The sequence below is a fragment of the Cariama cristata genome, unplaced genomic scaffold (assembly GCF_000690535.1).
Source record: "Cariama cristata isolate BGI_N322 unplaced genomic scaffold, ASM69053v1 scaffold23580, whole genome shotgun sequence".
Lineage (NCBI taxonomy): Eukaryota > Metazoa > Chordata > Aves > Cariamiformes > Cariamidae > Cariama > Cariama cristata.
Genome location: NW_009596701.1, coordinates 22,118 through 48,354, shown reverse-complemented (window position 1 = coordinate 48,354; position 26,237 = coordinate 22,118). Strand labels below are relative to the sequence as shown.

Genomic DNA, 26,237 nt, shown 5'->3' with positions numbered 1-26,237 from the left:
GCTTTTATCATGTAAATACTACCCAACCAGACACAATGCAGTTCCCTCCCCAAGCCATGAAACCCCAATATTTTGTGTCCTTGGAAAAAACATTTATTTTATTATTTGTAACACACCAAATACATTGATGCAATTACAGAGGGAAATATTAAGACTCCTGGCTTTGCTTCCTGGATCTGATGCTACTTCACTCTTCTTTTTGCTATATAATCACATTAGATTCATGAAGAACATATTATATATATATAAAATATATTATAACATCTCAGTGCTTGAGGTAAGCAACTTGAATTCTTTTCCAGCACTGCCACTGCTTTCTGATAGCATCTCAGGCACACGATTCTCGAATTTTGCCTCATATGTTCCATCTTGCCTTAAGCACCACCTTTGTTTTTATCTTGATGTAGAGATAGATGTAAGAATTCTGTCACTGGTAATTGTTACTGTTATTAATATTAGCTCACAACTGAAGTGTGGGAAATGTAAAATAGCAGGTTGGCAGTCTGAAAAGCATCAGTGTTATTCTAGAGCCATTTTCATAATACCCAATTTTCTAGTGATTTACAAATTGGTCATAAAACTTTATTCCTTATTGAAACCACTGTGCGAGTTCTGTGGAGTTGATAAGATTATGTTTGGTAACAGAACTTCAATACCACACTTGGACTGCAGAAGTATTTCTCAGACTAGCACAAACAATCCTTCAATTTTTCATCTCCCAGACTCCTCCCAGCTGAGCTTGTGCTGGGAAGGGAAGAATGATGAACCTCCATAGCCTTGGGGCCAACTTCTCCCTTGACAAAGATCATTAGCTGCACCGGTAGGTTTATATTGGTCTTGTAATGCAGATGAGACAGCTCTGCAACTGCACTGGACATGAGTTAGTCTGATTAGAGAAGTCTTTGGGATCCCCATTGTTGTGATCCAGAGGCCTAAAAAAGTACACATAAGGACATAAGCATGCTGCAATAGCTGATGCTGAAACCGCTAGTGCTGTGGCCCATGTCTAAAGAAATATGATCTGATGAGTGAATTTCATGCATACAGATGGACTAATACTTTGCTATTCCACCAGCTCGATTCTGCTTTTTTAGAGCATGATAACTGTAATGATTGTTTTTTTTCAGGCTATGCAAAAATACAACTCTGTAGAACACCCTCTGTCTCTCTGTGTATATGAATACAGCATTATCAGGTGTAAATTCATTCCCAGAGACACACAATCATCATTCAAAGTTGCTGTTATACAAGCAGATGGATTTCCATGGCGGCTCAGGGCTTGCTGAGAGCTTGGACCTGTATTCTGTTAGGCAGAGAACGAATGGGGAGATTTTCAAAGACATAAAAGCAGACAGTACCAAACTCCTTGAAATTGTTGGGGTTTAAATTCCCATTAGTGCTCTTCAAAAGCCTCCCCCACAGCAGTGTTGTTTACCATTGCACAGGATGGCATAGCTTAAAAATTCTGCCTGGGTGAATTTCAAGTGAGAGAAAGAATACAGTTATTTTATGTGTGTCCCTGCACACATGTTGTGACAACATTCTAATAGACAACTTTGGTTGCTAATTATAATACCTTTCAGATTATAACAAACTTTGTCCATTTGGACAGACAAAATGCTATGCCACCAGCGTCAGATTTAAAAACAGCCGAGTCAACATATGCTCATGTCTGGCAAAGGATTAACTATGTGCTATCTTTTGGCACAAAAGTAACTTGTCACCTTCACAGGTTTTTAATTCAAGGATTTTCACTTAGATTACAAAGGAAAGTAAAAATAAACAAAACCCTCTAATTCAAATCATTCATCTTTTTCTTTGTGCACTCAGGAACATGCCAGGAGATGCTTAATCATGCAATCCTGTGATGAAATTAACCATTTCAGCAATTGGTCAATGCATCAGACAACTCCAGGCAACAGAACGAAGACTCTCACCATTTTTGCTAAAAGTCTGAACCTCTTTAAGTTACTCGATGCTTTACTTTTTATTGTCCGGCTTCTCAGAATGCATTTGATGACAAGGGGAAACAAAAAGTCTGTTCGAACTGCACCATCACAGCCCAAAATAGCACCATTGTATATCTGGCACTTTGCGCATATACCAGGTGAAATACTGACCAGGCGTGGTGAGAGATGATTCGATGTTGGCAGTGGCATTGGAGATAGATTCAAATACAGTTGATAGAAGTTGTTTAGCTGAAGAAATTGGTCCAATTGTCTTTGCTATTTGTAAAATGATATCTGGGAACTTCAAAAGGAAAGAAAGAATAAGTAAGACTTCTTTCTCCCTTTTAAAACAAATCAATTTGCAGAGAAAGACTTGTGCAGACCTCAGCAAAGTAGGGGTTAGTAACAGCTCAGTCTCCTTCCTATTTGTGCAGATGTTTCAGAAGAGGACAGTAAATTGGCCACTACTGAAAGGTCAACAGCATATGTTGGGGGGGTGGGGAATTGGAAACAAAGCAAATTCTGAGTGATTCTCCCTCTTGTACGCCCTCTCAGATTCTGGCAACACCTGAGCACCGCCTGATTGGAGTCTATGTCCAGACCCTCCTATAACAATGAGTTCCACCATTTTAGTATGTGCAGTACAGAAAGTACTTCATTTTGTTTGTCTTAAATTTACTAGATAAGTATAAGAATTGAGGATAGGGACCCAATTAAATTATAAGAAATAAAACTTTAACCTGTTCACCTTTTTTAGGTTTTTTTGACCTCCCTCCTCCACCCTGCTAGACACCTTCATTTCAGTTGAAGAGTCCTATTCTATTTGGTAAATTATAAGCATTATCTCTGGAGGAAAAGTTGCTGACTGTGCTCACATATTTCTGCTGAAGAATGAATTCCTTATTCCAGTATAGTTTACTCCTATACATAAAAATTATAAGAACTAAAGAGGGAAAAGAAACTACAAAGTGCAATGCTGAGGCTATCAGTTATTGTTATGTGTGCTACCCTGGCCCTAAGGCAAAGGGCCACATGAGTAAATGCTAATTTGATCAGTATGATCCCACTATTAACAGGATAAGAAACATAACTTTTATGATTGGAAGGCAAGGGAATGGAGGAAACAACACTGCAAAGTGTAAAGTACTAAAAATGTTTGAGTCTGTGTCACTATAAATGCACCATTTTTTTCCTACCTGACAATGTACAATTATCGTTGTATACGTGCAAATAATTGTTTATACTACCATCACTTTAAAGAAGAAATCTCAAAATTTTGACAGAGTCAAGAATGTGTGAAACATTAACACATGGTTCCTTGCCAAGAGAATTATTTACCTAGTTTAGCATTCAGGTACATAATGTAGACTGCATTATGACATTCACAAATCTAAATTCTAACATTATCTTCTACAAATTAAAAAATTATAATAAAAACATACCTTTTCAGCAAGGACATTTAATTCCCCTTTTGACAGCAGAGCTATGAATGGTCCAACATCTAAAGTTGTTTCAGCTGTCCAGTTGTTTGAGGAGCTGAAGAAATATTTTGGAAAATTATATTAATGAAGAATGTTTTCAATCAAAATTATACTAAAACTTCAGAGTTTTTCTTATACTGTATGATATAGGAAACACAGACACTTCTACGCCAATGTGATGATTCATGCTTATTAATATCAGACTGCATTTTCTCATCTCACTGTGATATATAGGGCATTAGTGGAATTCTCAATATATTCAGAGAAAGCCTTCAAATATTGTGGTAATGGAGGCCTCTCTCTCCCTCAATAGTCATAGTATTCTTAGCATTACAGTATTAAAGCAAGGAGAAATAATTCTTTTTTGAAAAGAAAATTTACCATTTTCTATCAGCTTCATACTGCAATAACAGTCTGCAAAATGGTATCAAAAGAGAAATAGAAACCTCATAACCAAAATTGAAACCATCCTTTTTCCAAGAATCTTATCCTAAGGACCAATGTAGTCCTTAGGATACTTCAAGCAAGCAATACTTGACAGTACTTGCTTATAAATTAAAAAACCCACACCCTCCTCTATTCCAATATTTAACTATTTGCAGGTGTGCAGGGGCTGTTTTTCATTGCTGTTGGGCAACTGTAACTTTCCCTGATGTCAGCAGGAGCTGTGGGTGCTCAACATTTCTGAAAAACAGGTCCATACACATTTAGGAGAAGTGGACAGTTTCCCTCTCATTCTGAAAAGACTGAGTTCACTAAACAACTCAGGAAAGTAACTCAGTGTGGCACCAGTCTGCTGGTAATGCTGCCTTCTTAAAACTAAGGGACAGAAACATGAAACATAGGGGATGGAACAGAAGATTTAAATCCATACCTTATCAGCTCTGTATTTTTACTGCCTGCTATTTCATTCATCTGCAATGTTAAGAGTTATAGAAGGCAGATCTAACACCTTGGAGAGCCACATAGTGTCTAAGGACACCTATGCCATTCCTGTATGAGAGATCAATTCTATGATAGGTACCGTATCTCTTGCAATAACATGCTAAATTATTTGTAGGAATTTCAGGTCTTAAAAATTAAGTTCAGGTTCAGTTCTGAGTGGTGCTGGGTGTTTCAAAATGTATGTAGCTTAGCACTATGCAGGTTTGGCCTGTTTGTTTGATACAAATCTGACACATGTCAGCCAACTCAGTTGGTGATTGACTTAAGAAAGCACTTTGATAAATAATTTTCAGCCTGAAAGAGCCTGAAGAAGATGGTAGTAACAAATCTGTTACTAGTGCAGGTTCTCACGGAAAATTTTCTTTGGCTTGTTGCTCCACTATGAGGATGTTTGACTAGATAAATATTTTCAAAATAAAATAAAATAAAATATTATTTAGCACAGTATGTCATGATTCAATAAAATTGATCTGTATCAAGATTAATGCAGGGATGGGATGTGGTGGAAAATATAGCTATTCCATTACCAGAAAAATGCTGACTAGGAGGAAGCTGAATGAGCAACTACAGTGATCCGGTGGATCAAGTGACAGACTTTGAGGCTGAAGGGATGGTTAGAAACTATGCATTCAGTCCCCCTTTTCAAATACAAGATACTTCTAAGAGACAATGCAAGAGAGAAACAGTATAGTCTTGCCAGATAGAGGATGGCTTTGTTTTTTGTATGGCTGATACAGCAGTGTAGTTCCAATCAGCCTCCTAATCTGAGTCATTAATGACATCTAACACGCTGTCGCTTTGTTGCTTCAGTTGGTTGAATTTTATATCCTTCTGCTTCTTCTCTAGCTCTCTCCCATTGCCACAGGTGCTTTCAGTCTTTATTTCTCTTCTCACACCAGCACACTAAGTATCCCGCTTCCATTTTCCCATTCTTTGCATTCCTACGCCATTTGCCTGTAACACCCTTTCTCTTGCCATGCCAGAGAGTCTGTTTACCTGCCCCTCCTCAAACATTACACTTTCTCTCCTTTTCCTCTGGGACTTAAGTCATACAGGGTGTCCCTGGGGTTGTATTTTGTTCCACAGTTATCATGTTACACACAAGAACAGAAATGTCATTCTAGTGGACAGACATCCCAAGCTCAGCCAGTGATAGAAGTTGCTTTGTGTTGGTTTCACTGCAGTTCTATCTGGACAAAGCAAACAGTTGGTATTTGGATGGCTTAACCATCAGCATAAGCAAGGTGGTGTATTTAATACTTACCCATATAACTCGAGGAGTTTGTATTTAATTTCAGTCTTCTGCTTATGGCTGAGCTGTTGGCAGAGTTTGAATTGATGAAGGGCTGTTGCCACTGCCTTCAGGGACATTCTGCCTCGTAGAAAGGCTGGAGGTAAGTGGCAGATTAGATTTCCAAGTAAGTCAACATCATATTCATCAGCAACGGAGCCGTTCTGAAACAAGAAGCATTTACCTTGTTGGCAGAGCTAATCTTGGCTCTTGCCTTGTATCACTCAACTGCATCACAACACATTTAAGCTCTGTGACCCTTTAAGGAACAAAGACACAACAGTTTGCACTGGCAACTTAATCTACAATTTCTGCCGAGACTGCTTTATACTTTTTGCTTTTACCAATGCAACTGGTGATATTTAATAAGCACTTGTCTGCGCTTTCAGTGTATTCTTTATTCCATATTGAAGCACACATGAAGAATAATTAAAAACTAAATCTCCTGCCACAATCTCTACATCCAGGTGACCACTCAAGGCCTGCAGAGGTGGTGTGGTTCTGCTGGGCACCAGAGCCCTGACGTGGCCCCATGTGGCAAAGGGGCCACAAGCTCTTGCTGTCAGAAGGCTTAGCTCTGAGGAGTTTCTCAGGCAGCTACCAAAACAGTAGGTATTATATGGCTGGTTAGTATGTATAAGAACATGAATATTGACAGCTACATCAAAGAACTAGTTTCCCCTAACAACTGGTGACTGCTGCAGCTCCCAGACAGCAAGAGCCACGAAATCCTACTGGTACCACCTCTACAGGACTGGCACCGCTTGGAGCAAAGGGGAACAGCTCCAGGTGCAAATGGGTCAGCTCCAGGCTGTTGCGGCCAGTACACTGTGGTCAGCAATGACATTGAATGAGAACACTTTGTAACATGCATGGAGTCAAGGAAAATTGTTAAGGAAGCTATAAAAAGGTTTCCTTAGGCAGGGAACAATAAAATCGAAACAGTACACAAAAAAACCCCGTAAGAATACAGATGGGGTAAGTCAAGAGCTTATGTAGATGGTGACTGACATTACTGCATGAAATGCAGTGCAAACAGAACCGCAGAATGGCTGAATTTGGAAGGGACCTCTGGAGGTCGCCAGGTCCACCTCCTACCCTGCTCCAAGCAGGTCAGCTACAGCAGGTTGCCTGGGGCCTCGGCAGTAAGAGCTTCTCTAAGCTAGGTGATAGTCTAAGCCACTCTTGCTTGTGACAATGAAGAAATTAGCATGCTGTGTTACTGCCTTCTGGGCTCTCAGAGTCCATCAGCTATGGTTTCACTGCACAAACACAGAGCAGGAGAGCCTGTGTCTCAGGTTGCTGTTTGCATACAGGAGACCGTGTGCATGCAGACTGTAGAGTACAAGAAGGCAGGATGACTTCGTAATGCACCATGTGACACTAAAGGGAGAGAAAACTAATCAACCTCTCTCACTTAGTTTGGAATTGTCAGTGGCTAATTACAGTACTTTTTTTGCAGCTCCCCCTCCACTGCTGACCCCTCCTAGCCATACCTACCAAGCACTCCTGTACTTTTTGCAGGACAGCATTCTTTTTGTGAAGGCTTGGATTCAAAAGGTTCATCTCAGTCTTCCCCAGACTTTCAATGAAAGGGATGCACAAAGGGCCTGAAACACACTCCAGGTACTCAATCCTGCAGAAAGAATTCAGATGATCTCAGAATGTAAACCTGACCTTCAAACACCCATAACCACACCCATAAAATCTGTGATGCCAGAAAAATTGAGAGACAAGTCAGAACTTGAAAAATTATAAACTGGCCAGGCCAGAAAAGTTGCAATTAATCCACACTTTAACTTACATCTTCTTCCAGTTCATCAGCACATGAATCTCGCTTCAGAAAATGGCTAAGGGTTATAAATAGCTGCAAGTGGATGAAAGTGCTCTGAAATACTTCAACACCATATGAAACAAGACTGTCTACAGTTCAGAAACTTTTGCCCTTTATCCTTTTTATTAGGAATAATTCTCTGATGAAGATGTGGTGAGTGGGTTAAGGACAAGTAATTTTAGAGGAGGCTTCCTTTTTATCAAAGCCCAAGAAGGCCTGCCAAATTAAACAAAATTATGCCCTTCTCCACCCAGAGTACCAGGCAGCCTTTGCAAATAAAGTCATATCCCAAAGCTGCACAAGCCCAGCCTTACCAGGGTTTGTAGGCAAGAGCACCAGCAACTTCTGATGGCCCTGAACAAGCAACATGCAATTGTTGGCCAAATAACTTGGTGCTGCAGTTTGTAGAAGGTCTTGTATTAAAGACTTTCTATTATAATTTTATTGTTTTTAAATAGAGTAATGCCTTTTCAAACAGAATCCTTTTCTTTTCTTCTTTTTAAAAACATTCCAGGAAAAGAATAGTTCTCATTCCCTTTTATCCCTTTAAGTACACAGAAATAAAGAAAAAGGGGAATTAACAAGTTGTACAATTCAGGAGTTCCTATCAAGGTACAGTTATTATTAAACAAATAAGCAAACCAAGGCTCACAAGCGAGGCGGGGAAGAAAAAATCCAGCATAAGCTACATTTAAGTTAGTTTTGTGATTCTAAACAATTATGTTCAAGAAAGCCCAACAAATTAAACCCTTTATTTTAGCAGACATCCGCAACAGTATAAGTAGAAATCACAAGCTTTTTCATTGCTGCCATACCACTGCACTGTGATTCAGTCTGCGCACAGAGCACTTCAAGGGGGACTGATTTCAAGGATGCAAAGGAATCCACAATTGTGACAAAAATGGACTTTAGTGAAAGACACCAAGCATTACCAACTTTCACTTGACACAGATTTTGGCTACAGTCAGTGACCACTTTTTATAAATTACCATTTATTTGAATCATCAGTTTTCTCAGGATTGAAGAGATTATTTAAAAAGTGCTCAGAAGGACTACTCTGAATGTACTGCTATGAATGCAGTAACTTAAGATGCAGTAAGACGTAACTCACGGAAGCACCAATAAGAGGAAGGGAGGAATAGATGCATTGGAGACTTTCCAAAACTTCCAAGCCAAACAATTAACCTAAAAGCAACAACAATTTAAGATTTTAAACATTTGGAAATTTTGAGGAAGAATGAAAATATGGCTTGTTTATTACAGCTTCTAAATCAGCATATACAAAACTGTGCATACTATCTTCAGAGAGCATTTTTCTTTGGCTTTAAGTAGTTTAGAGTTTTCTTTCTGTAGACATCAGAGATGAAGCATCCTACATTCGGGTGCATGAGAGCATTTGTATGTTTTCAAAACTTATATATATTTCCAAACAGATTAGTCATGAATTAGCAAGTTAGAAGGACTGTCGGAATTTCTTGCAATTTGTAAGTGTCAAATGAATTTATCAAAATGAAGTACGATAACAGACAAATTCACACATAAAAGATTTAAATGAACTATGTTAACAGTCAAATTCACACATACAAGATTTTGAAAAAAATGAAAATAAAATTAACCAAATTCTAATTTACCTACAGTTTGGATATTGGGTAGTACGTTTATGCACACAAAGTCTTTTTTTGGCTTTACCTGATATGGAGAAAGTAGATGAAGATTCATTTCAAAGAATTTAAAATTGTTTAAAAAAATGTCTGTCTCCATACTTTCAATGACTTGACAAGTTACTCCTTTCACAAGCTGTCCTGTGCTGATATGAAAAGCAAAGTTCAATCTTTTTAATATTTAAGCAGGATCTAGTCCTTACTTCCCGCAACCATGTCCTAAGATACAGTTTCTTGACCACCTCTCTTTCCCGATTCTTGTAATCGAAAGGCTATTGAAAGTAAAAATGTAATCAAATTGAAAAGTATTAACTGAGACTTAAAATACCAAAACCTCTGCAATGCTTTGATCCTGATTTTGGATTTGGAGACCCTTTTTAATAAGGAAGGTGAATTATCCTGTGGTATCAAGGAATGAATAAACATAAGATAGTACAAAATTACCACATATTGTTTACCTCAAAGTTGCTTTCATCACAATACTAGACTTAAACCCCAACACAATACTAGACTTAAACCCCATTTCAAGAGATACTATCATCCATACCTTAGAAGGTCAACAGGATAGTTTTTCTTAGACAGTAATTCATACAGATACAAAGCCTGAAATAAAACCCACCATATTTGAAGTTAAGCTTAGGTAATCCAGTTGTAAGATACTATAACTACTGCAAGGTTTTTGTATGGTTAATTCTCTTATGTACTCTAAAGGCATTTCTATGGTCCAGCTTGGCCAACCAAACCATTTGGCATCCAGTGCTGAATTTGTTCTTCATAAGACAAGAAAGACATAGCTGACTGGCATTATGGGATGATGTTAAACATGTCCGTGGCACGCAATCACTGAATAATTTAGGTTTGAAGGGACCTCTGGAGATCACCTGGTCCAACCTTTCATCTCTCTGTACAGAATCAAAGGGCTGATTATACATGCAAATGTCTAGTATACAGTACTGGTAAGAGAAAATTTACATAGCAGAATCCTTAAGACTTTCAAACTTGGCATATTAACGCTTCCCTTTCGTAGCATTGTCTCGTAATGCTGCCTAGGCTCTAAATGACCTCTGGTTGTTTATGTCAAGATATATTTGGGGCAGTTCCTTCCTTTTACCTATGCTCCTTGAACACCTATGTATTACAACCCTTTTCCTATTCTTCCATCATACTTAATTGCAGTGGAATGGGAACTGCATAATAATTTTTACCTGGCTTCTTCTTAGTTCTTTTTCTTTCATCATTGAAGAATTATATCCAGTCTGCTTCCATAAACCAGAAAGAGATATTTCTTTAAAGAAAGCTCCTTGTATATCTTTGATTGATGAAGAAAAATCTCCAGATGCAGCTATCTAAAAAAAGGAACAGATAAATACATGGCATTTCAGAACTGATGCGTAGATTTACAGGATTTGCCCTTCTTTCTACTCTGTGTAATATTTCTCTTAAGAGGATAAAGGAAAAACATGTTGGTATTAAAAACACCACAGAACTAAGCGAGAGAGCCTTCAAAATACACTTGGTGTTCAGGAAAAAACATTAGAAATATTAACCATTGAGCTGAACCACACATCTCAGTGACAACATTTTAAATCATGCTCTGCATATCTGGTTATTGTGCTCTTGTGCAGAGAGAACCTGCTACACACTCAAGTTTATAATCACCTTCCTGAGGATCCCTTGTTGTTGTGAAGGCGATAAATCAGATAAGTATTGGGATGTTGTGCCTCGAATAATCTGAGAAAGCTCCTTTGGGTTCATGCTGTAGAACGACTGGGTGCTAATACCAGTTATCAATGCGCCCATTTGACTAACATTATAAAATGATAAAACCTGCAGAGGTAACAGCACAAACAAACAGAAAGTTTTCTGTATTGTGAACAGCAGATATATTTAAAAGCAAAAGTTAATAAATAAATCAAAACTATTATTGTTGAATACTTAATACATTTCTTGCCTGGGGATGCACTTGCCTCATATTTCTTTCAATTCCGAAAAGTCTGTCCAGGGAACAAATGCAAAAAATTTCTCAGAGGCTCCTTTTTTTGAAACTTCAGAGAGGACCCCAATTCCTTGCATTACAGTGTATTTGAATATAAAGTCTGGGATCTCTGATCATGCAAATTCTGCTTATGGCAGTGACATGGACAAAATTATATGTACAATTGCCAAATACAAATAGTAATTCTCTCTGTTACTAGAGAATTACTTTGGGAGGTAGTCTTGGATGTTTGTATTTGATTTAAAATCTTCAGACTACTAACAGTACTAAAAAGAAGTCTCATACTAAACTTTTCAAAATCTATGGTTATCATTGAGAAAAAGCCATTTCACTTTTAAAAATAGAAGGTAGGAAAGCTATTATCAGAGGTACCTTTTCATAAGAGAGGTATTTGCTGGATAAAATCATAACTTGGCTTTTTGCCCACCCAGAGACTTGGTTTAATGTTGCAATAGCATTATGCACCGCTTCAGGTGACAAAGATTCCAGCTGACTTGAAGTTAGTCCAACCACAGCATCTGACAGAGATCCAAGGATATCATTCAATGTCTGGTTTTGCATGGCAATGTTCAGGAGTTGAGATTTGAGCTAAAGCAAATTAAAAAAAAACAGATGGGAAATAAAAATCTACCAAGAACCAATTTCTATTATCACCCAAAACATCAACTGGAGTTTCTGGAATAGGCATTGGCAACCATTTAGTGACCACACACTTCATAAATTTTCAAAAATAGAACCACAGTTGCAAAAGGAGTTCGGAACAGGAGGAAACAGAATAAGAAAATAATGAGCACTGTAAAAAAGACCCAAACAAACAACAAAACCAAAATGGGCTTTTATTCTTTGCATTATATGCTCAAGAACTATTTCCAATTATTTCTTAGATCCCAGTAATTTTCCACTCTTTTCTTTCCATATTCAAGAGGAAAGTCCCTCCTCCTCTGTTTTCAGGATTAGGTTAGGCAAGAAGTACTGTACCCACCTTCTGAACCTCAGCCTGGAAACCTCTCAGCTGATTGCATTTAATCATTTGATGAAGTAAAGCCCGGGCCACAGCTGCATCCATCTGTTCCATGTCATCATAAAAGCAAACCAATAAACCTAGCCTATATAGAAGAAATACATTAGCTAACTTCTGACATAAAAGATGTCACTCTCAGGAAACTGAAATATAGTATGGTATACCCTACTTGTGCTCAAAACTGGAGTCATTTCTGTTTGTCACTAGTGCCTTAAACTGCAATCTTTAAAACAGCCTGAAATTGGGGTATGAGACATAAGCACTGTTCTCTGTATTCAGCTGAACTCCACCCAGATTGCTTGTGCTGTCAAAAATTTAACTTTCCTGGTTCCATTTGTCCATGGCTGGATTCTCCCAGCTAAGGACTCCACTCTCCTTGGCAGAATTTGCAGTATAATCTCTGCTTTGAAAAGGCTGGAGGACTATTAGTAAGTCTCTAGAAGTAGCTTGCTGAGTTCTTATCTGGATTGATTGGATGGTTTGAACTCTAAATCCTTCTTGGATTTCGCATGCAACATAATCATTCATGTGTCAGAGCAGCAGCTAGAGCATTACATAGCCTCTTTATCGTTTCAGGTTTAAACAAAGCCTGCTGTATTTCACATCAAACATACAACTGGCCGATGGATGGAGACCTGTCCAGTTCAGCGCTGGTTAGGAGAAAATGCCCTGAGGTTCACTGTCTCAGTGGTGCCAGCACAGCAGTTTGCAAGACAGCGTTGTGAACCAGATGTGGAGCTCATTTTTCTTTGGGGTACCTGTGCTGCAATATTGAAGCCAGCATTTCCATTAACCTCTGTAAAGCACAACCACAGCCATAGTTGGTGGAGAGAAGTGGCCGTACCACCAAGCACCTGCTTCTGACTTAGGCCTTGTGCTTATTTACTGCCATTACCTGCAGCCCTGCAAAGAAAGAGTCTGAATTGTGTATCACTCTCTCTGGACTTTAAACTTTATAGTGACGGTGATGAATTTGTTTGCAAGAGGCCTGAATCAATCCCCTGTTCCTGTAAACTCTTAGCCTTTGCTTTCATAATTTACACAGAACAAAGACCTACAAAGATGTGGCCAAACCCCAGCTTTCTTGCTACGGTCTCTGGGTTTTAGCAATTCAATGATGCAGGCATAGGCAGAATCTAGGCAATAATGTCCAGATGAGAATTAAATCAACAGTGGACAGTGCTGCAGCACTATCACAAACTCAGAAAAATTCTGCAGCACAAAAAGGCTTAGCTTTTAGTCCCTCTAGTCCCTCAACAACAACCTGCTTAGCAATATAACAAAATACTGCTTCAGCAGCCCATCTGAATTCATGGGACATCATCAAACTAACATACAAATCAAAGAAACAACTATTAACAGCATTTTTATAACAAATAATTACCTTCTGATGCATTATTGCATAGCCACCAAGAGCTCTTCATCTCCTTTGGGATTAGCAGCAATGAATAATACTACTTCTTAAAAGTAAAAGTGCATTTAAATCATCAGTATGGTTAAAATGAGTAATATAAAATAAGTGTGTTGTAAAAATGGAATATATTAAGGATTGTGGAGCATGACATTTCTCTCATTTGTGAGAATGTGGCACCTCTTGTGAGTGGTAAAACCATTTTTAAGATTTCTGACATGAAATTTAGAGTGTGGGCATAATTCTTCTCTCGCTTACACCTCCAACAATCAGCAATACTTCATAGAAGTCAGTGAGTTACATTGCAATAATGACAGGAGCTCTGAAGCCATAAAGCATGTTCTCCATTAGTTTAAAACTCCAAGGTATCCCCCAAGGAGACTACAAATAACTTCAGACAGTGGTGTCTTGCGACTAAATACATCCATTGATACGACAGTGTAAATGTAAATGTGGAGTACAGCACTTTCTCACATATAGCTCAGGCTCACTGCATATTTATGAGTAAGCGCAGTTTATTTTGGTTTTTTATTATTGTTAAAGTGAGTTCAGTACTGATTTGACAGCCCTGAAAATGCAATTTCCTGCTTACACACATAACAGTCACATGCATTTAAAAATGGCTCATCTCTACCCTGCAAGACAAAGAGGACCGCAGGACGGGCTTTATGCCTCTTCACTTTGTGACCTCTCTGGTGACACCCATGACAATTAAAAACCACTTGCAGTCCTGGCTGGCATGAGCTAAGATTTCCTCCTTTAATCCTAACTGTAACACGATTCCCACAAAACATCTCCATCTTCCGTGATTCAAACACAGTACAATTCACGTCCCACTATCCCAATTTATTTTATTGCTGTACTGTACAACGTGATGGAGCTTTGATTGAGTCCCCCAGATACTGCTGTAGTCCTCCTCCTAATACTACAGGCGACTCCTCACTGTGGAGCAGGAGACAAAACATTAGTTAATTAGGCACACCTCCAAAAATTCATAAAGTAGCAATTCTTCACTGTTGCTAAACAGGGTTGGATTTCAGCCTAGATTTTTCTGCTGGAAGGAAAAAAGCTATGCCATATCAACAATTTCATCAGCTACTTATTGCTCCTCTCTTTTCTCCTTACTTTTTCTTTCTCTCCACACACAGCCCTAAAAGAAAAAGGAAAGCAGCCTTGCCTGTAGATAGTTGAAGTGTTTCTCATATCAAATCCTGATGAGTTTATTCTTTCCAGGAAAGCTTGTGCAAGCTCTGGTGTGATATCATACACTGTGTCCAACTGCTTTGTTGCGTTATCATAGCTAATGAATAGTCTTATCTGACCAGTACAAATGAAATCATGTGTCAGGATTATGAAACAATTACATCCAAGAAAATATATGTTTGACACTCTAAATTAGTTGATGCCATTGATGTTACAAAGAAAGGAAGAAGATAGATTTGGATAATACAGTATTTTTGAAGGCAAAGCTGAGTGAGGGATTCTGTCAAACTGTTAAATAATTTGAGGGTCTTCAATCATTGGTCCCTATCTTTCAGTACAAGTCACCGAAGTCTGATACAGATAAATAATTACATATTAATGATAGGCACTTTCAAATTCCAAAAAGAGAAGAATATTTGGTTGACAATGGATTTGGGTTCACTTTATATTTAAGAAATTAAAATATATAAACTTTTTTTTATGTTTAAGATTGTATTTGTGTTCGTATTGTTTGTAGCTGACATCGCTTGACAATGATATATCCAATCATACTTTGTTACTTACTTCATTGAGACTAATTTTCAGAATTTCTTCTAACGGGAGATGGACCATGTATCTTCCCAAAATCCATAAGTTTTCTGCACTGACCCAAGAAGTTGATTCATTGAACTCTGTTTTGTACAAATAAATACTTACTACAATGTTAAGAAAGTCATTATTTTTCAAATATACTGTACCCAGTACATTGTTATTGGTAAATAATAAAAAAAAAATCTGCAAATCAGAAAAATCATTAGCAGAGAGTCAGGTTCCCTCCATTAGCTAGATTTTAGCACCATATTTTTATGAACCTATACATTTTTTAATGACAATGAAATACTGTTTCAAATCTCTCACATTTTCTCATATGAAAATTATTATTGGTTTATGTTTTCAAAATAGAAAATGGATAAAGTATGGGACAAGAAAAATTAAACCAATAGTATTAAATACGGAACAGCATTTTTAAAATTCATTTTTCCTAATCAAATATGTTATTTAAGAACACCAGGAAGGCATGATACTTTGTAACAGTTTATACATATTATATATTATTATTGATGATACCACTTACTTCAGCAATATGCAATAGCAATAATGGAGAAACTGAAAAATCATCCATATACCTATATGGAAATAGGTTGGCAAAAAAATACAAAATACTGCATAACAGTTAAAAAAAGTCATTCATTTAATAACATTCTCCCAAGGACTCAAAATGAAGTCAAGATCCAACTATCCCTGAGAAAAAAGTAGTTATGGACTACGTGGGTACCCTGAGCCACAAAGACTGTTTTCTCCAAGGTGTCATAATTTGGATGCCTCTGCACATATTCCTTGGCAGTGCTGATACTCTCAACTCTGTTAAAATAAAATCATCAGTGCACTTTGAAGAGTTTTCAGTACCTGAAAAAAAAAAGCCTATAAATATCAGAAGCCGAAGAACCCTATTTAGTAAGTAGTTTTTTTGAAAACACAGATCTCAGCTCCTTAGCTGAGACAAGATGATGCTCCCAGCAGACTTGTCAAGCCTCCGTTGTTTTAAGTGATATTACTGCCCATTACCGGGAATATTAAGAGAGTTGAAAGATACGATAGAAGAGTTAAACAAAAACTAGCACAATTTAAGGATGTTGACTGTGGCTTTTAGCAGAACAGACTTGCAGTTACCAACAATGATAGCCGTGATCCCCCAAAACTGTTTTGTTATTTTTAAATAAGGTACAAAATTCAAAAGTTACAGCCTCCTGTTTTTGCAAGGGCTACCAGCATGCTTCATCTCTGAATACCTCAGCATTTTTAATATAAGAAATGTGATAATTGGCTGAGTGACAAAGAAATTTCTTAAAAGGTTTGACCCTAAGACATAGAAGCCATGTGTCATCTGCTCACCCAGTGATCCAGCTGCAGTGGCTGCCTGACACAGTGGGGAGATGCAGTATGACGGAAAAGCCCTTTGCATTTCTGCCGGCACAACAGACACACGGCAATGAGCTCTCTGTCACCAAAACCAGCAAAAATGCTTGGAAGGTGGCCTTGTAAGCACCACAAACATAAGGTTTCTTTCAAGTTTCTGTTCTGCTGAGCTTCAGCAAGGAAGATGCTCCTTCTGCAGAGGGCTGATCCCTTTCCCAGGTGGTCCCAGTGCTATCCACATATAAGGTTAAAATTAATAAAATAGACTATTGCAGGACTTGTCTGTTGCCCCACACTCCATGCTGTGACCCACGGTGCGCAGATATACTTGAAGTGACGTTTAGACTTGCCAACCTGGATGTTGGTAGCAGTCCAACTGTGCCTGCTCAGGGGGCTGATGGGTTCTGTCGCTCATACTACCAGAACTAGCTGGTAGTCAGTCCACACCTGATGCCTTCAGGAGTGGATTCACTGTATCCATACTGCTTTGCATTTGAAGCAGCAACCAGGAGGTAAGAGAGGCATGGTAATTCTTACTTCCTCCTGAGCTGGGGGATCTTTTGCAAACTGAGGGTTCACTAATGTTTCAGACACAACCCAAGATGTCTGATGCTGTGGGATTTTCCCAGGACTGTTGAGTATCATCACTTCTGCATCTTTGCTTCCCCAATAATGCAATGGCAGTAATACTACCTCATAGCACCGTCTCATGAACTTCCTCTCTACGACTTAATGGGTTACTCTGATATTTTGAAATGGCACAAGTCCCAGGAGCCAAATTTAGCTCCACTGAAGCAAGTGGGCATTTTGCCTTTGATTTCCAGGGTAAGAGGAAGTACATACACATCTAAAAGTCTAAAATGCTCCCAGGACAGCACTGCTAGGATGTTCAGTGACACCCAAGTAGTGCCCCGTGTGAGTGCCGCTGCAGCGTTACAGCCCCCTCGTGGAGCCTGTCCTGCACTGTCCCAGCTGTGGCACATCTGTTTAAGACATGCTAACAAGGCAAACAGATGTAGATGTGGTAAAATGCATAAAATCAGAATTAATTTACTTTGTATTTATCTCGTCCCTTTTCTGAACAAGTCACTGCCATGTGCAGTAGAACTTTCACAACATCCAGCTTTTTTTTGTATTTTTAAACAGTGCATTGGCTAATGTATTCTGAGACAGATCTGTTTTTCTAGTCTGAATGGGAGTTCAGAAGTGAACAACACAGTTGTGCAGAGTACCTGGCAACTGTATCCTATTTAAGTCTTAGAAAAAGGACTTGAGTACAGAGACTTTGTGTATAGCTCTGTGCAGAAGACATGAAGAGCAAGCATCTTTGGAGAACTATTTACCATGAATAACAAATATATTACGTTTACTGTATTCTGGAGCAAAGGTACTCAAGACAGCTACTCTTAAACAGACCTGTGTTAAATTTGGGAAACAATTCAATACAATGGATAGGCCTTTTGCTGACCCTTTTTCTCTTATGATAAGCAAGAAGAAAGTACTTGGTATATAACATACCACTCATGTTATAGGATTTTTGTAGAATCTGCTTCATCCAGCCATACAGAGCTCTCTGTGTATTTGCTGAGGTTTTGTCATAGAGGTCCTTGAATACTGTTGATCTAAGCAATACAAGGGCATGTTAGTTCACTAATGAGTTAACTATTTATTTTTTTAAAATTGCACACATGGACAATTGTTTTTAGAAACAGCAACACATAAGCAGAAAACTATATCTGGAAAATAGACTGAGACCATATAGTAATCTCTTTTTAAAAGTATAGATAGTCAGCAACTACTACACAGTATTAATTGTGTCTGGAAATTAAATGGCTTACAAGTTTCTGAAAGCATCTTCCAGCAGAATGTTTGGGAGGCTCCCAATGACATCAGGTTGGAGATAGTTCACCACCGACACACGCAAAACCTGGCTTAGGATATCCACACAGTCCAAAGCACTCAGAGCCAGAAAGCATTTATCCAGTGTCACAAGGAATAAGGTCCTGTTTACTCCTGGGCTTTGAAAAATTCTCTCTCTAGTCTTGTCCCAATCAAGAATAACATTTCCCATTTCCTGCAAGCAACAAAGGGTTAAAAGAACATCTCTTTGATTAATTCAATATATTGTTCATTTTGAGGCCTGACAGAAAGCTCTGTACAAAAAATATGGTGCTGTTCTCACGAAAATAGCTACAAAATACCGTCTGGTTGCATTACTTCAGATAATTCCTTTCTGGCATTGGCCAGAGACCAGGTTGAATCTTCTGACAAATTCAAAATGAAAAACAGAAAAATAATCCAAAAGGCTGAAGTTATAGTGTGTGCTCTCAGAAAAGAATTAGTTACTTGGAAATGAAAGGATATTGGAATTGAATGGGTATTATTCATACATAAATTAGTATGTAGACATCTCTAGAACAGATCTTTCCCCATACAGTATTTCTTGCAGCCGTGACTACAAACATCCCCTCCACAAGATGGGGCAACATCAAAGAACCAAGCCCAGGGATTAAAGTCACCCTGGTTGGGGATAGGTTATTAAGTTGCTCCATCTCACAAGCTGACATGTCTAGGACAGCCTGTCCAGAGCTGATAGTTCTGGGCCTGGTGATTTGTTCATGCAGTATTATAAGTCCTGGAAGAAATGAGTATGCAGTTTGAGAAGACAAAATTTACAGTTTATTGAAAGGGCTTATGCTCTCCTGCTCTGGCTCCCAGTGCATGCTGCACACCTATCCAGTGTGCTTTGGCAGCAGGAGCTGCACCACCATTGTTTGAATAGTGGATTATACAGTGTTTGTTCTGGGCGGTCACCTCATGCATCTGGGAAACGCTCTCCCTTTCTCCCAGATTAATCTCCACCTCCTCAGTGAACACCCATGCTGAAGGTCCTTCCTCCTGGCAGGGAAGATGCCAAGTGCTCTCATGTATCAGGCTATGATCCCACCCTTGCACTGGAAATCCCCTCTGCAGGGGTGATCCCCCCTGGGTGGACCTCATTGACTTCAAGCAAGACTTTTAAGATGGGTTGCACAGGGAACACACCACAGAAGCAAGCAAATAATGTTATGCTGCCTCCCCTCCAAATCGCCTAACAATTTGCTTGCACGCTCCCATAACTAATTAACAAGATAACTGATTTCACCTTCTTTAGTCATCTTGGCTCTCTTTCTAGCCACTGAAGAGAAGCAGATACACCCTGAAAACAACTTGTCCTACCTTAGATACTTGTGTAGGAAGGTAAATAATTCTCTGGAGATGCACTTCTCTCCACTGATTACAGAGAAAATCCAGACGACTGACTTGGACTTGGCACCAAACTTTTAGACAACAAGAATTAAATTAAATAAATCCAACCTAAGGAGAGGGGCTCCTGGAATCTAATCCATGCCAGTTGAATAACTGCAATGCGTACACTGTGAGACCCCCAGTCTGGCCCTTTCCCATTTATCTAAACCACTGACAGCAGCTTTTCTTTTTCACAAGTGCAAAGTGACTTACAAGATGGTCCTTTCTGCTGTTGAAGAGATACTTCATTGCAGTTTGGAACTGCTGCTGATCAAGCTGTTGAAATTCGGATAGTAGCTGCCTAGGCTGGTATAAAAGGTTCTTCAGGTAACTTTTTATGGACATCTGAAGTATAGAAAATATGCATAATGTACATAAAACTCGTACTATTGTACTAGGGGCATCCTTTATTCCCTGAAAATCTCCACTTAAGGAGAAATAAGTGCTTAGCTCCTGTATTGTCCACGTTGTCAACGACGAGAATAACTATACTCAACAGAAATTATAAACAAAAATAATCTAAATGTAATTCTGAAAGACAGTAATTTTTAAATCCTATTCTTGGCTTCATGAGTGAGTCCTCTCCAGTGAGCCATTTAACAAAGATGCCCGAGTTTCTTACTTCATACAACAACAGTAATAATGCTTTTCTGCTTCACACAGCAGAGCTGTGAAAATGAAACTTTTAAAGAGCTCAAAAAAACTCAGGTACTGTGTGCATATTATTACTTAAAAAAGGGAAGGAAATGTGCAATTAGATGAGAGGAAAATTCTGTAACAGGTCATAAGTCAAAAATATTCTCTCTCACATCAAACTGCATTACCAGTTAACAATCTTGTGCCTGTTTTGAAAATCTAAGGCGAATTATAACATGGGAACAGAAAGCACTGTAAGGCTCATTAGCACCAGACTGGAGTAAAATTCCTTCTAATTCCTGACAGAATTATTTCAGAATTGGTTTGGAATTTGAGTTGAAACCATTCTTTGTTGTCTTTGCCTAGTTTGCATTGCCACCAACAAATGTTAACATAGTTAGGTCCTTGTTGTCTGTGGGGTCCAGGCCTGATTACAGCCTTAAACTGTTAATAAACCTCACCAAACGGGAAGAGGCAGTGTTAGTCTCATGTAGGTTTGGATGAGCTGTGACAGTGAAATGGGGCTTGGGAAAAGGTTCAAGCACTGTGGAGCTAAGTGTCCATGGGCTTTTATGAATGCCTGAGGCTCAGAGATTGCACATTTGAAACTCTGCTTTTTCAGAGCGTGTGTGTGCACGTAGGGAGGAGGGAGGGGTTCAGGTTTTGATTAGCAGGCTACAGCTCCACTTAAACCAGCTCCTACCTAATCACAGTGACCAGGGATAAAGAACAATGACTTTTTCCTGTATCACTTCCACATCAATAATTTACAAAACCAGAGTTCAGAGGAGCTTTAAAAGGTGGATGCATTTTGCAGGATCCTCTGGAACCTCTCGTTCCATCAGAAGCAGCGCAAACTACAGTCACAGTCAAAATCTGGGAGAAACCTGTCATTTTGTGGAGAAACAGCATGTGTGTACACTCAATTCAGAAACAATCACTGAGCCTGAAAACTACTAATTTCTGCTTTCCATCAGAGGAAAAGCAAAAAGATCTTTATGATTATTTCTGCCTTGCATACTTCTGCAATATTAGGGGAAAAAGACAACCAAAAAACCTATTCCTATTTCCTACTTACCTGCTACACTGTAGACCTGTTGGTTATCTCTATTATTGACAACCTCGTTTTTGCTACAGAGATAGCTTGCTTTTTTAATTCCTTTTTAAATAAAAATTTTAATGCATTTTAAATGGCACAAACCTGTAGGCTGCTAAGAGTAAACATAACTTCTTGGGCATGAAAATATGCCATGACTTTTGTAAGCATATCTGCTGTCCAGACATTAGAACTGTAACAGAAAACAGGACCAAAAATGCCAGTAAAATAATATAATATGTAAAATAACAGATGACAAGACAAAACAAGAAACAAATGCTGCTACTAACACCATAAGGACATGAGTATTCAGCTTTCTGGCCTAACCAGACTAATAGCCAACCTATTTAATGCAATGAAAATACATGCTTCAATGAGAAATGGAATGAATTAGTCTTGCGTTTTTTCATCTAACTCCACAACCACCACAATAATCTCAATTTTCCAACATGTTGCCATTAGTACAATCTCCAGGCCTGAGACAAGCCGTGCTGTGGCTAGTGCAGAGCTATAGGTGTGCTTCCTGGCACACCATTATGCCTGTTCTGATCTGCTTGTAGAAAGAAAGTAGAGTGACTAATGTCTCCTGCCTTTCCCCCAGCAGAGTCATTAACTTCAGTGTCTTCTTTACACAGCCATTGATTTTCTCAAAATACGTAGGAGTGGAATTGCCTCTGGCTTATTCTGCTCTTTCAAATTTAGACAAAATTAGCAAATAATTCAAACATCACCAGGAGCTGGAGGAAGTGGGATGGATGGGGGATGGAACAAGACTGAAAGAGGGAGATGGAGAGAAAGCTGGAACTGCACCTAATTTCCTTAAGAAGCCTTAACAAAGTTAATTATCAAAACTTTTGAAAATTGTAGCAGCTATTTGTTCTCAGCCTCATTCTATGAATATTTTTTGCTTTATCATGAAAAACAGCTTTTTCCTTGTTAAGAAGAAATACTCCTCACAGGAGATCTAAATCAAAGTAATCATATGTGCCAATTTCACTCTATCCATAATGTTCCAGTTTCTGTAGAAATGAAACCGATCATATCTAAGTGCAAGATAATACCAAAAAATCAAGATAGTGAGAGTAATACATTACCTTTGAAAATGAAGTATATCAAGGAGGGCTGCACATGAAAAATGGAACATAAAAAGTTACGGTGAGATACTGAGTTTTAATTCCTTTTAGAAGCCTAAGTGGGAACAATTTTGTACATTACCATTCAGATATTTCCCAGTTATTACTTCCTCCTAAGGAAAAAATTATAAATATATGTAAGAAATTATTATTTTTAGATTATAATCTAAAATGTTAGTAAAGAGATCAAATAAAAATACTAACCACAGCTTTGTGTAACAATGGAGGCAAACCTGTAAAAGATTATCTCATTACTAAAAGTTGATTTAATGTTTTACCATTCAACTCTGTTATACAAAAATATATGTAATGTATGCAGTGATCAAAACAATATATAAACATGTAATGTATTTATAAGTATTTAATGCAGTTTTGACTAAATGTATTTACAGAAAAACAGTGAAAATAAAAGGCTATTAAATAATAGGCAATCTGGGTTAAATTCTTTGCTGGCATAGCTCCCTGAAGTCGAGAGAGCTGAGAATATGGTCCTAGTTACTAAACAGTACTGCATCTATTTTACTACATATAGCTTTTTCCATCCACACAAAATACATCACTCATACAGGACTTCTGGTCTTACCTTCAGAGTTCTGATTGTATGTAATCTCAGCGTGATTCATTGATATCAATAAGAAACATATCTTCAAAAGTCTGGACATTTCTTCTAGTGTTTATTAGAACCAGAAGGTATTTGGATTGAAAAGGAAAATAAAAAGAACAGAGTGAAAAGGCAATATTCACCCAAAACTTTCATAGCTATAAATCACAGACAGCCTAAGCTATGGAGTACAGATAGAGATCAGAATGATCTAAAAGTGCTTGCTTAAATTCAGTTTTGTTAAAGCAAACAAACAAATCCTTTTAAACTCCGATAAAATAGAAAAGAAATAGAGGAAGCGCAAAAGGAAATAGTAAAGAAGCTCCAAACAAACCCTAAGCTTTTTCTAGCTTGTTAAGTTGCCCGCATGATTACTGCAGACTACGTCTGGGACCCTGCGTTTGCAGATCTCTGAACTCAAACGGTGGGAGGACCTGCCCTCTTGCTTGCCCCGTGTCAGTGCAGGGTGCTCCAGGCAGGGAGGATGAAGGAGTGCTCCCCTTCCCTGCTGCCGTCACTCTGCAAAAAGGGGGGAAATGTCCTTATGCCCTTCTGAAGCAGAGCGAATGTGATGCATTTAGGAAACAGAGTTCAAGACCATGGCACTTCATTTAAATGGATCAAAGCTCTAGACTTTGTACTCATGAGAAGCGTACCATCACTTTTTCACAATCAGCGAGGACATAGTTTCTATGGAAATATGTGGTTTACTAGCTCTTGCTATCCCTGCTGTGCTGTGCTATGTGGCATAAAGAGCACTGAAAAATAAATTAGCTGGAAGGGCAGTAATGGGATACCCAGAGCTTTTCACTAGGGTGTCACTGATTCTCCTCAGAAAAGACTGACAGTCCCACAGTTGTCCTATATGAAATTCATTTGTTTCTTTCGGTCTAGTTCCTGAAGGACAAGGATACACATTGCAATAATGCAATGGGATGGAGAGGAAGCAGAGACTGAGCAGGTCTCATTCACACAGGTGTTTCGGCAGCCACGTCCCCTCCGCAGCACTGAGGGCCATGAGCCGCTTTAGTCCACATGGCACCAAGTTTACTGCAGAGAGGATTTTCTGCTTCTGCCCCCTCAGCCTGGCCCTCTGCCCAGCCATGAGACTCACCATCCCCACAGGTAAAACAATTAATTAATCTGAGATATTAGATGCTACCCTGCTCTACAGATTGCAGCTTCTTACACTGGGATTAGTTCTTGATTTTAACAAATGACATGGAGGGCCCTGTTGGCCATCTTCACTCTGAGCCCGAGATGACTTTGTTGGGGTTTTTTTCTTCCTTTCCTTCAATTCAAAGGTTTATCTGCAAGACACTTAATTTCTGCATTTCTTTTTGTTGTTGAATTTGGATCCATTCTCTCTCTTTTTTTTTTTTTTTTTTAAAAAAAGTTCTCTGCCATGGCTTGAGTTACAGATCTGATAAATACAAATGCCTTTTTCAAATTGTTTAATCTCATGTATCAGCAAGGTACTTTTATGAAAATGTCTTTCAACAGCCTCTAGCAATACTTCAGTCTGTCACAAATACTTAACTTCAGTCTTGTAACAGGAGTGACTCAAACTGACGGATGATGAAAAATTTAAACATTAGACTTTGAGAAGCTATTACCTTTGTCCTGTTCTTGCACACACTGAAACCTTTTCAGCTATTCTTTTGGGAGCGCCACAGTACATGTCTCTCATTCAGACGTATCTGGTTTCCTAGACAATGAACTGTCTTGTTTTTGTTTCTGCCTTTGCCCTATTAATTTTGCAGTAAGGTTTGGTTACTCTGCATAGTTTAAATCATGCTACCAATGTCAATCTTGATTTGTTTATTCCAACTGATTCACTTTGATCAGGGAGCATATTTTAATTAAAGCATACTAATATATAAGGAGATTAAATGCTATGGGAAGTGCTTTTTTATCCTGACTAACTCCAGTGGACCATTAGCAGGTGCAGAAAAAGTCTGCTGTGAAATAGCCCTGCTTGGTAAGACAATCTGCGGGGTGAAATAGTTCCTTTTGTCAGTGAAACTAGTCTGTTTGCAGAAGTTCACTGCGGCTTTTAGACAATCCCAAATCACCCTGTGGGGATCTCTTGCAGATCCCAGCATTTCCCCAGAAATTGTTCCTTGCACCATAGCAGCATATGCTGTGATCATATCTCTGAGATGTCACTCTTGCAGGACTCTTCAGTTATGAGGAGCTCCCAGATTGCCTTCTCCTCTTGGTCCCTTTTTTGTAAAGCAATCCTAGATGTTTTATCACTCACTCCAATGCAGCCGCTGCCTTATCTGAAGCTTGATACCCAGAAAGCTAACCTCATAATCAGAAGTCTTGCTGATAAGCCCTTGCACTGCCAGTGCCCATGCTCCCCCTTGCAGCATCTCTGAAAAAAAGCACTATATGCAGTGAGGGAACCCTCACTGGGTTCAGGCTGGAGAGAGAGAAGTAAGGGGAGGGCAGAAGAGAAGAAAGAGATGGTGGGGTCTTGGGGAGAGCCAGGACCCCACGGCACTTTACCTGCCTCTGCTGCGTGTGCCTCCTTCCCCACACAGGCAGTGCAATGAGCTGGGAGGCTGCAGCCAGGGACCCCGAGAGCAGGGGGCAGGGACTGGGGCCAGCACCGCCTCACAGCCTCAGGTGTCTGCCCAGCAGCACCCAGCCTTCAGCCAGAGGGGAGGGAAAAGAAGTCTCCTCTGCTGGGGGGCTCAGAGGGTGAGAGACTCCCATAGCAGGCAGAA

The 26,237-nt window shown here is 39.0% G+C and overlaps 1 protein-coding gene across 1 annotated transcript in view; it reads right to left on the bottom strand.

The window, feature by feature from the left end:
• Positions 1–23,563, bottom strand: part of OTOA (otoancorin) — a 35,834-nt gene extending 12,271 nt beyond the window's left edge. The window contains exons 1-21 of the mRNA XM_009707204.1: positions 23,485–23,563; positions 23,106–23,134; positions 22,984–23,014; positions 22,863–22,890; positions 21,874–21,961; positions 20,250–20,381; positions 18,587–18,822; positions 18,267–18,370; positions 15,357–15,463; positions 14,767–14,906; positions 12,140–12,263; positions 11,530–11,745; positions 10,821–10,988; positions 10,367–10,507; positions 9,709–9,764; positions 9,190–9,307; positions 8,612–8,685; positions 7,167–7,302; positions 5,640–5,830; positions 3,392–3,485; positions 2,121–2,250 (exon numbers count right to left, since the gene is read on the bottom strand). Of these exons, the coding sequence (XP_009705506.1) occupies positions 2,121–2,250; positions 3,392–3,485; positions 5,640–5,830; positions 7,167–7,302; positions 8,612–8,685; positions 9,190–9,307; positions 9,709–9,764; positions 10,367–10,507; positions 10,821–10,988; positions 11,530–11,745; positions 12,140–12,263; positions 14,767–14,906; positions 15,357–15,463; positions 18,267–18,370; positions 18,587–18,822; positions 20,250–20,381; positions 21,874–21,961; positions 22,863–22,890; positions 22,984–23,014; positions 23,106–23,134; positions 23,485–23,563 (2,422 nt within the window). The remainder of the gene's footprint in view (positions 1–2,120; positions 2,251–3,391; positions 3,486–5,639; positions 5,831–7,166; positions 7,303–8,611; positions 8,686–9,189; positions 9,308–9,708; positions 9,765–10,366; positions 10,508–10,820; positions 10,989–11,529; positions 11,746–12,139; positions 12,264–14,766; positions 14,907–15,356; positions 15,464–18,266; positions 18,371–18,586; positions 18,823–20,249; positions 20,382–21,873; positions 21,962–22,862; positions 22,891–22,983; positions 23,015–23,105; positions 23,135–23,484) is intronic.
• Between the last annotated feature and the right edge of the window lie 2,674 nt (positions 23,564–26,237).